General features: G+C 35.8%; 3 protein-coding genes across 5 annotated transcripts; 1 reads left to right on the forward strand and 2 right to left on the reverse strand.

Annotated features, from left to right (window-relative positions):
- Positions 1-218: 218 nt before the first annotated feature.
- Positions 219-7,082, reverse strand: LOC113094595 (protein ecdysoneless homolog). Of its 2 annotated transcripts, XM_026260191.1 has the most exons (13): positions 6,947-7,082; positions 6,596-6,826; positions 6,291-6,496; positions 5,533-5,711; positions 5,237-5,429; positions 4,970-5,098; positions 4,678-4,803; positions 4,452-4,537; positions 2,968-3,074; positions 2,653-2,863; positions 2,494-2,561; positions 828-1,030; positions 219-740 (listed from the first exon to the last, which is right to left on the reverse strand). In XM_026260191.1, exons 2-13 carry the CDS (start codon positions 6,798-6,800, stop codon positions 531-533), a joined length of 1,923 nt encoding a protein of 640 aa, XP_026115976.1. In that variant the 5' UTR covers positions 6,801-6,826; positions 6,947-7,082; the 3' UTR covers positions 219-530. The 2 variants fall into 2 exon arrangements, with proteins under 2 accessions (XP_026115976.1, XP_026115977.1); XM_026260192.1 differs by lacking the exon at positions 6,947-7,082 and having other exon boundaries at positions 6,291-6,522; positions 6,596-6,724.
- Positions 7,083-7,598: 516 nt separating this feature from the next.
- Positions 7,599-10,495, forward strand: LOC113094585 (progonadoliberin-3-like). Its single transcript, XM_026260176.1, has 4 exons — positions 7,599-8,165; positions 8,654-8,798; positions 8,986-9,060; positions 9,159-10,495. Exons 2-4 carry the CDS (start codon positions 8,661-8,663, stop codon positions 9,228-9,230), a joined length of 285 nt encoding a protein of 94 aa, XP_026115961.1. The 5' UTR covers positions 7,599-8,165; positions 8,654-8,660; the 3' UTR covers positions 9,231-10,495.
- Positions 10,496-10,501: 6 nt separating this feature from the next.
- LOC113094584 (methylated-DNA--protein-cysteine methyltransferase) lies at positions 10,502-11,955 on the reverse strand. 2 transcript variants are annotated; one of them, XM_026260175.1, is made up of 5 exons: positions 11,850-11,955; positions 11,492-11,633; positions 11,157-11,293; positions 10,915-11,054; positions 10,502-10,820 (listed from the first exon to the last, which is right to left on the reverse strand). In XM_026260175.1, the coding sequence occupies exons 2-5, from the start codon at positions 11,620-11,622 to the stop codon at positions 10,665-10,667; spliced, it is 564 nt and encodes a 187-aa protein (XP_026115960.1). In that variant the 5' UTR covers positions 11,623-11,633; positions 11,850-11,955; the 3' UTR covers positions 10,502-10,664. The 2 variants fall into 2 exon arrangements, with proteins under 2 accessions (XP_026115960.1, XP_026115959.1); XM_026260174.1 differs by having other exon boundaries at positions 11,492-11,636; positions 11,850-11,951.
- Between the last annotated feature and the right edge of the window lie 142 nt (positions 11,956-12,097).

A 12,097-nucleotide genomic window follows, 5' to 3' on the forward strand; every position in this document is an offset into this window, starting at 1 on the left:
ATCACAGCGTCCAGGCTTTGCATCAAATCAGTCATGATTGACTTATCTGTAAACCTTGGTTAATGTTATACGAGCATGCAGTTTGTTTAGTTTATCAGTAATCCCAGCATAGATAAGCATTGTGAAATATCCCTATTCTTTTTCTCTGATTGATAGCCGTGGCTCGTATTTTCAGTTGTAGTGCATACTTGTTGGCTTGATTAATCTCAAAATCTTAATAAAACAAACAACAGAAAAATATCTTTATTCAAAAAAGATGAAGTCATATTTAATTCAGAACAACATGATAAACAATTTCTAACAGAAGAAATTCCCAGTTCATATTTTTAGGGAAGTGCTCGGTGTTGAAGGCAACACCAATGCTGGGATGTAATAATTCACAATTCAGTACTGGGTGTGGAGCAGAACACCATAAATATAGCCATCTGATAGAGGAACTGCTGATGTTCACTAGGTGAAGGAACGCTGAGTGCGTGTTTAGTGTGTGATAAGTCTCTGTAAGTTGATTTTTCCCACTTCAGTTTGACATATCATGACTGATCTGCATCAGGTGGGATGTGGATGCCAAGACTCTGCAGTAGGTTGGATGCAGGCCCAGCAAGCCCTGCCTGAGAAGCGAGAGACTCTAGTAAATTTGAAACCAGGTTGAGATCCACATCAATTGGCTGGATTTCTTCCTCAACAAGCTCTGACCCGGAATCGGCCATTGATCTTTTAGATGCATCTGCTTTATTACTGGTCTATAAGGAAAGGGGAGAATAAATAAATCCAATAAAATGTCTCACAAGGTTACGTGCACAGGATAAACAACATCTGTGGAGACTCACTCTGTTATTCTGTGTAAAACTTCTGCCAATATTTGTGCTTTGCAGTTCCTGGTCCATTTCATCCATGTATTTCCTCAGATTGTCCAGATCCTCTGCACCTGCCTGCTCGCAATTCTGCACTCCTTCATCCTCATCGACATCACTGTCGTCCTTTTCATCATCATCCTCAAAGTCATCAGAGTCTAACTCATCATCCTTTCTTCCTGTAAAATATGAAGTGCAAATTATTAATGCTTTGTGGTTAATGCAGATTAGTAGTTGACCTATGTGTCTGCTGATTTCTAGCATTTTTTAATGACTGATTTCAGCAAAAACGTTTTTTTTTTTCCCATTTGTCCAAAAAATCAGAAGTGGGACATTTTTGTGGTTATTTTGACACCAGTGAGAACACCAGCGCATGATCGTTTTTTTAAATACTTTTACTACTTTTTTTACTTTTAATACTTTCTTAACTACCGCCAGCACTCAGTGTTAGTTCATATTTAAAAATATATATATATTGTAATAGGATTATAGACAGAATAAAGAAGTTTTTATATGAATAAATGTTTATTTTAAAGATGAGTTTTTTTTTCTGGTCAAATTCTTGTTTTCAAATGTATTCATTTGCAAATTATTTATATTTTACTAAATATTATGCAAAGTAATAATATGAATTAAAGCAATTGTTATGAAAGTATTAAAACTATTGTAAATTAAACTGTGATATCATATACATTAGGGCTTGAATGACTAGGGATTTTTTTTTAAGTTGTGATGAAAGTAGAGTCGAAGTAGACTAGTCGCTGATGACATCATTAATGAACATAAGCTTGGAGCTGTAAAAAAAAAACCTTTTGCACAGCTATGGCACATGACACAGCGCTGTGTACATATCTTGCTCCTATAATAGCTCATATTTATCAGTTCTTTTGTCTTTGGATCGTTATATTTCTCACAGATTTCTGCTCGTTTTAAATCAGATACAGATAAAGTAGCACAGTAAAGATTACATTCATATGAATGCATTACTGAGAGAGGCTGTGTGTGTGAATTAATTCTACCTGGCAGCATCTCTACTAGTGAAGCTATGGGATTTAGTTATTAAGAAATAAATTACAGAACATTTCAGTTTCCAAGCAATTTTACTGAGAAATCACAGAACAGCGCTGAATGATACTGTGCGCGAGTGCTCTGCACATGACGTACGAGCTGCTGTTTAGAATGTGCGTTCTCCCGTTCAGTTTCGAGCATCCAGTAATATAATCACACATGCATGTGGAGTGCTTTCATAGTATGTATATTATTTTAACGGTTTGAAAATGGAGCATAAATGTGGAAGTCCTTCAAAGATTTATCCTGTTCCACCATCTATAGGACCGGCGACTAGTCAACGTCTTAAAGCGTCATGGCAGACCATTGAAGTCGACTAGTCGGTGCAACCCCTAATTTAGATTGGATTTCAGCAGATATCAGCATCGGCAATCAAAAAAATCTGTATCACTCAAACACTAGTGTGGCACTGGGCAATTAAACTGGGCATAAAAAAGGCATATATTTGATTTCCAAATACAACTGCAAAGTGTTCAAAAAAAAAATTAACTGGCTTTAACTAAAAATATAAAACTAAAATATTTGTCAAAAGTGGGAATGATTTAGATCTAATATCGCTGAAAATCACACTCACCTAGAAGTCTATCAAGTGCACTGGTTACTGTATCTGGATCAAAGCTGAAGGGCTGAGCCAAGCAAGAACTTAAAAAAAAAAAAGCAAAGAAAGACAAACTATCATGATGGTACAATAATAACTGGAGTATTGACAATTATTCAGATGGAATATCATTACCTAGGTATTTCAGCTCCTTCATGAGAGGACATGGCATTGATGAAGTTCTTCATGCCTTGCGTTACAGCTATCAGACTGTAGCCAGCTTCTTCCTCCTGAAGCTCCTCATCAGGTTTTGCTGTTTTGCAAGTGCCATCGCTCACCCCTCGACCCCCTCTCTCCTCGAGCAGTCTCTCCAGCTCTTGAGGTGTGATGTCTAACCATGCATCACCTACAGAGGGAGATTGAGAGAATTCACAGAAGACTGAAATCATTTTTGTTCTTAATTCACGGGCTAGATTAGTCTCAATATTTGATAGATAAAATGGTACATACTGTCCTCTGGTGGTAGATGTGCCTCTTGATTTTTTAGATCTTCCAAACTGTAGGAGGTGTCCTCCAAGACTTTCAACATCTCTTGACCAGGATTTTGAATAGCAGGGCTTTAGAAAGAGTAACATGAGACTCTACCGTTGACACTTCTGGGGTCAGTAAGATTTTTTTTTTTTTTTTTTGTCATGTCTTTTATTTTCACCAAGGTTGCATTTATTTTATAAAAATACAGTAAACAACAACATTTTAAGATACAACTACAATACAAAATAAATGTTCTGTCACATAGTCCTCCAAAAATCATTCTAATATGCTAATTTGGTGCTATAGAAACATTTCTTATTACAAATCTTGAAATAAGTAGTGCTATTAGTTGTTTAATGTTTAAAGGAATCTGCAATATATATTATATATATATATATATATATATATATATATATATATATATATATATACATATATATATATATATTTTTTTTTTTTTTTTTTTTTTTTAAAGAACAGCATTTATTTGTAACAAATCCTAAAATGTCTTGCCATTACTTTTGATCAATTTACTACATCCTTAATGAATAATAATAAAAAAAGTATTCATTTCTAACTGACCACAAAAATTTCAACACATACTGTATTTACACTACAGACATAAATCCCAGTGCATTTCCACACACAATGAAGTTAAATGAACTTGATTGTGAACTGTGACTGTGATTATGGCTGCAACAAACGATTATTTTGATAATCGATTAATCTAATATTAGAATGATTAATCGGCTAATCGTCGATTATTTCACCGATTAATCAATAGAATTTGATTGATTATTCAGCCCTTGCGATTAGTTAAAATACTGTTATCCTATTTTTAAGATTATTTTACGCATAAAGATTTGTTTTTATTTTGAATGTACACAAATAAAAGCAAACCATTTACAGTTCAGATTGTCCTTCTGACTAAAAGGAGAAGTTGCTTCCACTGTTAGAAGGAAAAAAATTTACTGATTATGCTGACACCGCATGCGCGCACAAAGTTTAGCTGTTGACAATGCAGCCTGTTCATTTTCGTAATAAATTAGAGTCAGTCAAAAATATGGAAAAATAAAAATGTAGTAAAATCTGAACTGTTAAGCGTTTTCACTGTACCGACATGATATTATGCAAAACATTTTGTTTTACGTAGATATAGCAACGCTAGTGAAGTAGCTATAATAAATAATAATTTGTCATTAAAATACATTGCAAATACGGAAACATTTGATATTGTGTCAAATGAGAGACCCAGCTTCGTTTTAGCCTAAATTAATTAATTTTGGCTTCTCGTTTATGTTGCTATAACTTCTTAATATATTTTGATAAATTACCGAAAATAAATAAATAAATGACTTTTTAAACCGTTTAACTGATTGCATTAATCGGTCAAAATTCTTAACGGTCGGTTAACCGGTTAAAGTGAACAACCCTAACTGTGACAATGAAAAAGTCACTCTCACCGGTGAGTGCTGGTTACAGACTGTCTGAAGAAACTCTCTGCTGATGTCATTAGGTCTTTGTATCGAACAGATCCTTCTAGTTCCCCCTGGTTTCACAAAAATATGGATTCACACAGATCAAATGAATGAGGAGTTTATGTTTTACTAAATTTGTTTCTCTCAGGCAAAGGAATCTTTGCATCATCTGCTTCATTTGAGTATTTTGAACACAGAAACATATTCCTACCTTAAAGTATCCATTCTTTTTAAGACTATCTAAAAAGCCTCTCCATAGTGGGTTACTGCTGACTGAAGCCTCTTTCTCGGATGCAGACTGTCCACTCTTGGAGCACAGGATCTCAAAACCATGGGCCTTAGACATGAACAGAAAATAAAAACATATGTTACATGAAAAATTTTATTTTTGAGCATATTCAAATTCCAACGGTAGAATACTTGGATAAACAGATGTTCACTCCTTTAAGAGACAAACTGCAATACATGACTGGAGAACAAGACACCGCATGCCATGAACTCACCAGTTTCATTCCCAGCTCGTGAGCTCTGTACTGGGGATGAGAGCGGACAGGAAGCGTGAAACCACTCCGACGGTCTGGAACAAAACTCTGTTGCTGCAGCTGTGCGTACAAGCAGCGAGTAAACTTTACCTTCAGGAAAGGGGTAGGGGAACAGGAGAAGTTTTCAAAACTTTCATCAGGTTAAACTACTGTTCAAATGTTTGGGCTTGGTAAGAAGTATTTCCCTTATAAAGATAAATTCAGAACAAAATTTAGACATCTTCTTACGGATGCCATAACTCTAGTGTCAGGAGTAAACGTGTGGAAAGTTCGGCAGGCCTGGAGGTCAACAGGGTCACGCAGATAGAAAGCAGACACGGCAGGGGCTATAAGGTCAGGCCTCCTAGACAAAACCACAGCAATGCCCGCAGGCACATAACAGTGGGCACGGTGGAAATTCTGCTGGATTTTATCTGGATACCTACAAGCATACACAAATGACTGGGTAAAAGCTAAAAATAAAGATACAGTGGCAAAATAGAAACAATGTAATTACTTATTTAAAACCATAATGTCACTCTCACCCATCAAGCCTCTTGGTCAGAGCGGCGCATATGGGCTGTTTGACTAAACAGCTCTCAGTGTGTGAATGCAGCACCTCTAGAGCCTGCTCCACAGTAGGCACTGAGTCTCTGGGCCAGCCAACCTCTCCAGAACGTGTGCGGTTGGGTAATATGTGCAGCTCTCCCCGGTACAGGAACACCTGAGATATAACAGGACAGAAAAACTGATTAGCCAATTGGAATATATATGCACCTCATGATGATAAAAAGAACATCCTTACCTTTAAAAACAAAAAAAGTATTTGTTTTTCCCCCTAAAAATGATAATAACCATCTATCACAGATTAGTAAAAACTGTTATTGATGCTGGAATCAAACTGATTATACCATGGTACGAAATGTGTAAGAGCCACTTATTTCTTTATATTGACGTGGAATTCAAAATTGTGAATAAAGTCTACTATAATAATCCAATATTTCAGAAAACTTGGAAATGAAAGCTCCAGAAACATTGCTTAAAACATAAGATTGGATCGATACAATTTTTTACAGCATACCGTTTCCAGTTAATTTTGTTAATAAACATAAAAGTAAGTTACTGCAATATTGGATGATATTCAAGTTCAACTCACGCTCACATCAAAAAGAAATATGACAGACGCTATTTCAAAAAGATTACCATCTTAACGTACTTCAAGGAGTACCATGGCATTACTGGAGTATTCAAATAAAACATGGTAAGACCATCATATTACTATACTATAAATAGTAATACTAACCCTGTTTTCACTGCTGTCAGGATCCAGCCACTTCGGCAGGTGTTCAGCTGCTTCAATCAGAAGAAACTGTCCATCATTATCATAAACGGCAGCAGCTATATCACTAAAGGTGCATGTGATGCGTTTGAGCAGGTAAACGATGAACCATTCGTCCTCCACATTATCACCAAACTCAGTAACACCGCCCAGGTGCGCAGGCACAGCTCCTATGGAGAGTAAATGAAGATGCATACTGCATATAACTGTTTTGTAGCAATGCAAAATCAATTTTAGAGAGTATATATATAAACTGACATATATAATACCTTTCTCAGGGTGGTATCTTAGATTGAAGGGCTGATGCTGCCAGATGTACTGCACCAGGAGGGGGGCGAGCTCAGCGAGGATGTTTTGCAGGATCTGCTGGAGGAATCTTTCATGGGTTTCTGCGTCTGATGATTCGGGGTGAACCAGAAACAGCTGATACTGGACCGCGTCTTCGGGGATAGGAGGTCTTTTCAAAACATCCATATTGATGTATCCTTATACCCTGGAATCTGGAAAGGAGCATCATAGGTTATGTCACTAGACTATAGATTCCTGAAACGCGTCTATCGAACGCTATACATCACAGTAATTACACAACATTTTAAATACGTGTTCATGCAGATGATTACCTGTGAGACTTTACTAGTTATGCGACAGCTTCATTAATAAACGCGTTATAGTGGCGACCATGTGGACAGCTTGACATATTTAGGAGCTCAAGCTCGCGGGACTTTCCTTACACGCCCAGGAAGTGACGTAGTTTTGGATACAGGTCCTCCGTTCAAAATAAGGGTCATTTTGAGTTATTTGACCACTGATTTTCTCACAAAATACACACACATATATACATATATATATATATATATATATATATATATATATATATATATATATATATATATATATATATATATATATATATAAATCCTGAATAAATATCACACTTTCCACAAAAATATTAAGCAGCACAACTATTTTAAAAATGTTTCTTGAGCACCAAATCAGCATTTTAAAAGCAAACTAGAGTAATGGATGCTGAAAAATTCTGCTTAAATAAAATAGATTAAAATTGAAAACAGTTATTTTAAAAAGTTATAATATTTCACATAGTGTTTTGCTTACATTTTTATTATACAAAAAACATTCAATTTCATAAAAAAGTCACACTAAACAAACTTTTAGTGTATATACAAATACAATTAATTACTTATAGAAAAATGACTAATAAAACAACAACAATACATTAAAAGAGATAGAGTACACAAATGAATTGACCTGCTTGTTTGGTTGGTTGTTTAGTCAGTACTTTCATATAAATATACAAATATTATATCAAAGTTGGACACATACAGAACATAAAAAAGGTTTGTGAGCAAACAATTATGTAACAGATAATGTTTTAGTTAGTTAGTGAGTTAGTTTGTTTGTTAGTTAGTTAGTTAATATATTTTTATGTAGGTCTGTTTAAAAAAAAGTCCCCAGCAAATACTTAATTGTCTGTCAGATGACTCAGTCTTTGTTTGACACATCCATTGCCTCTTTTGGCCTTTATATATAGTTCATCTGCTCCCTTGTGTGTTGATGTGACCATCTGAGAGTCTGTTTGAACCATTTAAAGGCATTATTTAATTTATCTCAGGGTTAACAGGTCCATTAGCTGGCCCCCCTGACAGTTATTTTTCAGTTTTTGAAATCCAGCCCCAGGTGTGCATTAGAGCATGGATTAGAGAGAAACCTGCACCTGTGGTTGTGAGTCTCCAGATGACGACATAACATTACAACTCATTTTAGGAGGACTGTATAAAGGAGACCAAGAACAACACATTTCATCTTGAACAAAGACAGCAGGTAAGACATTCTGTATACTATCAAAATTCGGTTTTGTTTTCTGAACATCTAGACAGACTGTGATAAATGTGCCAGTTTAGAATTAAAAACGTACATAATTTGTATTATAAATCTTAGCTGTTATATCCATATACGTTTACCCACCACTTTAATCTCTTAAAAGTAAAATAGACTTGATTTCCTTTTCATGAACATTTACATTAAGAGAAAGTATAGAATTTATGGACATGTTTGAATGGTTTCTGTGGATCTGTTGTTAGAAAGTGGGGTTGAATGCTATTGCATTGTACTTTCACTATACATATAGTGGTTTTGCATCAGACCGGCACCATCTTAATAATTAGGTTTTATAAAATCAAAGGAATGTATTTTCCCATTGTAAGAATCTGAACTGGATATAATATCTCAACTAAAACTAAACAACCCACCCAAAGATCATAACTGTTTATATGAGAGTGCAGTGTTGATATCAAATGTCTTTGTTTCAGTTTTAGCATGGAGGGGAAAGGAAGGGTGCTGGTCCAGTTCCTAATGCTAGCGTGTGTGTTGGAGGTTAGTCTTTGCCAGCACTGGTCATACGGTTGGCTTCCGGGTGGAAAGAGAAGTGTTGGTGAAGTGGAGGCAACATTTAGGGTGAGCTTATCCTCTTGTTCTCATCTGCCTCCTTATGTCTGTCCATCCCATTGCATGTCAACTTTGGTCCTTTTTAGCAGGGGTATCAGAGATGTGTTGGAACATGGGGAGGCCATGAAAATCTAAAGAAATATCCAAAGTACTAAGATGTGTCAGAACTAACAGAGTGAAAATCTGTCTTTGTCAGATGATGGATTCTGGTGATGCAGTACTGTCTATTCCCATGGACAGTCCAATGGAGCGGCTTTCACCGATACACATAGTAAGTTTATGACCGTTCCTCTTTATTATTGGAAAACATCCACAGCTTAATTTCCCAGTGTGAAACTGATCATTAATGTCCTTCTATAATGATTATAGGTGAGTGAGGTGGACGCTGAAGGTTTGCCTCTGAAAGAACAGAGATTTCCCAACAGACGAGGAAGAGATTAAAAGCATAAAAGATGATGATAAACCCTTGGAGCCTATGAGAATACAATTCAGTTTTATTCCCTGGGAACAACATGTTTTATTGAGTCCTGCTGAAATATCCTATTAATTTGGTTTTAAGAAATAAACTGTATTGTAGGTATATATAATGTAAATAAGCAGTATGCCTAGTTTGTTCAAAATAAATATTAAATGTGAGCGAAGCTGGAGCAAATGTTGCAGTAACTGACCAAATAACCAAAGTACTTTTTCCCAAAATGGACAAAAAACAAGTACAAATCCTAACTTTTTTCGCGTGGTGGTGCTATCTGGATATGTCAACAGTGATTTCAGAATTATTATTATTTATAATGTATGCCCTCATTAGAATTCAACATATGTTATATTTAAGACTGAAGTCGATTAAATTTGTTGTGGCCAATAAATATATCATGAGTGTTTACAAAAGTTAGCCTAGCCTACCTGTTATCTCATCGCATTTGTTAGTATGATATTTCGGCATTTTCAAAGAACTGATTAATTTGATTAAAACTGTGTTGACTATGAAAACTGAATTCAAGTGTAATGCTAAAAACTTGCCAATTATCTAGGTATATCAGTTGGCCTGATTGTGTTTAACTGACTTTAGCATCGAGTTCATCTCATTAAACCAATTACATCACTAAGGTTCAATAAAAGTGTGTCGATAATACACATTATTATGACGCACATGTGGTCAAATAGCTGAGCTGTTAGCAACTGAACATGCACTTTCTCAAAGATATCGTCTATATGGACTTTGATTGAGATAGCTTTACACCTCTGGTACTGATGGCTTTGCTCAAAAGCTCCACATAGTTCACATAGTTCTTTTGAATAAATATGAAAATATTAAAAAACTATCAAAATAACTTATTTTTTCTTTTTGAATATATTTTTTATATAATGTATTCAGGTAATGGTAAAGCTGATTTTTCAGCAGTCATTACTCCAGTCTTCAGTGCCACAACATCTTTCAGAAATCATTCTAATATGGTGAATTGGTGCGCAGTTATTATAAGTTATGACTGGAGATCAATTATGAATAATGGCTCGGATTATAAATGTTGAAAACATTTATATATGTGGTTACATTTTTGCTTTAAAGAGCTGTTTATTAGCTTATACATTTTCTTATATAACTCTAAATGATAATTTTGACAATGTCAATGTAAGTGACAACCAGAACAAGTAGTTAACCAAACTTATTCTCAAAAACACAATAATCAAAAAAAAAAAAAAAAAAAAAACTGCATACTGCAATTAAAGCAAAAAAACTAACTAATTAACTGCCATAGACAATATATGGATTATAACAAAGACTGTGTTTGCTTAAGTTTGATATAATTTGTCCAATCAATATAAATGTAAATAAATAAAATAAAACTGAGAAGCAGTGTGAAGTGGTTTTGGGGTCCATCAAAAAGATTTTTCACTCTTTGATGCATTGAGCACCAATGCTTTTTTTTCATGAGTGAGCAGCCAGACTTTAATATCATCTCCCTTTCCTCCCATATATGAGCCACTGTCCCCTGAACTACGCAGCACCCGGTGACATGGCACGATCAGGGGAATCTGAGTGAACAACAGACAGATGACTGCATCAAATGAGAAAAAAATAGATAAATAAAGATAAACCAATCTGTCATGATCATTGCAACAAACTCACCGGGTTATTCTTCATGGCTGAACCCACAGCTCGCACAGCTTTTGGATTCCCGATCATTTCAGCAAGCTGCTTGTAGGAGACCGTTTTACCAAGTCCCACTTCCTTAAACAGAGTCCACAGCACATGTGCTTTAAAAGAGTCTAAGTAAGAGAGAGAGGGAGGAAAACAGTGACACTTAAAATCCTTGTTTTTGCTTTAAGTGAACTACATGTGTAGTGGAGTAGTTTGTGTATGTGACTAACCACTCTGCATTAGCGGATTGTGTAAAGTAGGTAAAGGAAGTGCACTGACAGACTCGGGTTTCATGAAGTAGCACTGAAGCCAGTCAACACAGTGCTGTAACTCAGGACTCATTTCTGACCGGCCAACAGGCTGTACACTACAACAGGATAAACATTTAAAGAACAAAGGACAATTTGCTGAAAATGCACTGAATGTGTAGATTAATCTGAATCAAATTCAAATGATTCAGAATTTCGAATAGCTTCGTTTCCCTCACTATTAGCAGCACTACTGTTTACGTGTGGATTGCATGTTAGGACGGACTGACAGTCTGTGTCATGTTTGTGAGGGTTACCTCTCGTCCTTTTCTGTTCCCAGTTTGATATTAATGGTATGAACTCCTTTCTCGCAGCCGCTCAGCAGGATTTCCCCCACTGGCGAGCTGAGAGTAACTTCACGGAGCACACAAGAACCGCTGGCAGACATCACATCACAACCTGCTGCCAAAACGCAGTTAAACACATGCATTATACACTGAAATGCCAAAACACACAAGCAGCTATTAGACATCATACTCCCACACGTTCACGCTAAAACACAGTTATTTTTTCACGCAGAAGTAAAATACCACAGTTATTTGCAAGATGGCACTTCTTTTTATTACTGTTGTGAGCCGTGTTAAAAAAGATAAAAATAATATAAATAAAACCTACATGATTATAACGAACAATGAACGCCAGGAACTTTTTTTAAGTGTCTTTGGAACGTGACTGGTTGAACATGTTGTTAATTTTACTTCCTGCTTGGGAAACGTGATGAACGATGTCAGGGCACCCGACCAATCAGAGAACAGAATATATGCGCTCAGCTCTATGATTGGACCATTTTGCTCTCAATCCGCCTCACTGCCCAGCAGGGGTATATAATGTCTACGTTTGTCTAGCAAATGAAATCTTGATAA

Source organism: Carassius auratus, unplaced genomic scaffold, assembly GCF_003368295.1.
Source record: "Carassius auratus strain Wakin unplaced genomic scaffold, ASM336829v1 scaf_tig00215410, whole genome shotgun sequence".
Taxonomy (NCBI): domain Eukaryota; kingdom Metazoa; phylum Chordata; class Actinopteri; order Cypriniformes; family Cyprinidae; genus Carassius; species Carassius auratus.

What these genes read in the sequence shown, in the direction of transcription:
- LOC113094595 (XM_026260191.1), bottom strand. Translation starts at nt 6,800, where the DNA reads ATGGATGTTTTGAAAAGACCTCCTATCCCCGAAGACGCGGTCCAGTAT. An exon ending in CTGACCAAGAGGCTTGATGG is followed by an intron (nt 5,430 to 5,532) that starts GTGAGAGTGACA and finishes GTATGCTTGTAG; the next exon opens with GTATCCAGATAAAATCCAGC. An exon ending in ACATCTACCACCAGAGGACA is followed by an intron (nt 2,864 to 2,967) that starts GTATGTACCATT and finishes CTCCCTCTGTAG; the next exon opens with GTGATGCATGGTTAGACATC.
- LOC113094585 (XM_026260176.1), top strand. Translation starts at nt 8,661, where the DNA reads ATGGAGGGGAAAGGAAGGGTGCTGGTCCAGTTCCTAATGCTAGCGTGT. An exon ending in AAGTGGAGGCAACATTTAGG is followed by an intron (nt 8,799 to 8,985) that starts GTGAGCTTATCC and finishes TGTCTTTGTCAG; the next exon opens with ATGATGGATTCTGGTGATGC. An exon ending in GGCTTTCACCGATACACATA is followed by an intron (nt 9,061 to 9,158) that starts GTAAGTTTATGA and finishes TAATGATTATAG; the next exon opens with GTGAGTGAGGTGGACGCTGA.
- LOC113094584 (XM_026260175.1), bottom strand. Translation starts at nt 11,622, where the DNA reads ATGTCTGCCAGCGGTTCTTGTGTGCTCCGTGAAGTTACTCTCAGCTCG. An exon ending in GGAACAGAAAAGGACGAGAG is followed by an intron (nt 11,294 to 11,491) that starts GTAACCCTCACA and finishes ATCCTGTTGTAG; the next exon opens with TGTACAGCCTGTTGGCCGGT. An exon ending in CAGCCATGAAGAATAACCCG is followed by an intron (nt 10,821 to 10,914) that starts GTGAGTTTGTTG and finishes TTGTTCACTCAG; the next exon opens with ATTCCCCTGATCGTGCCATG.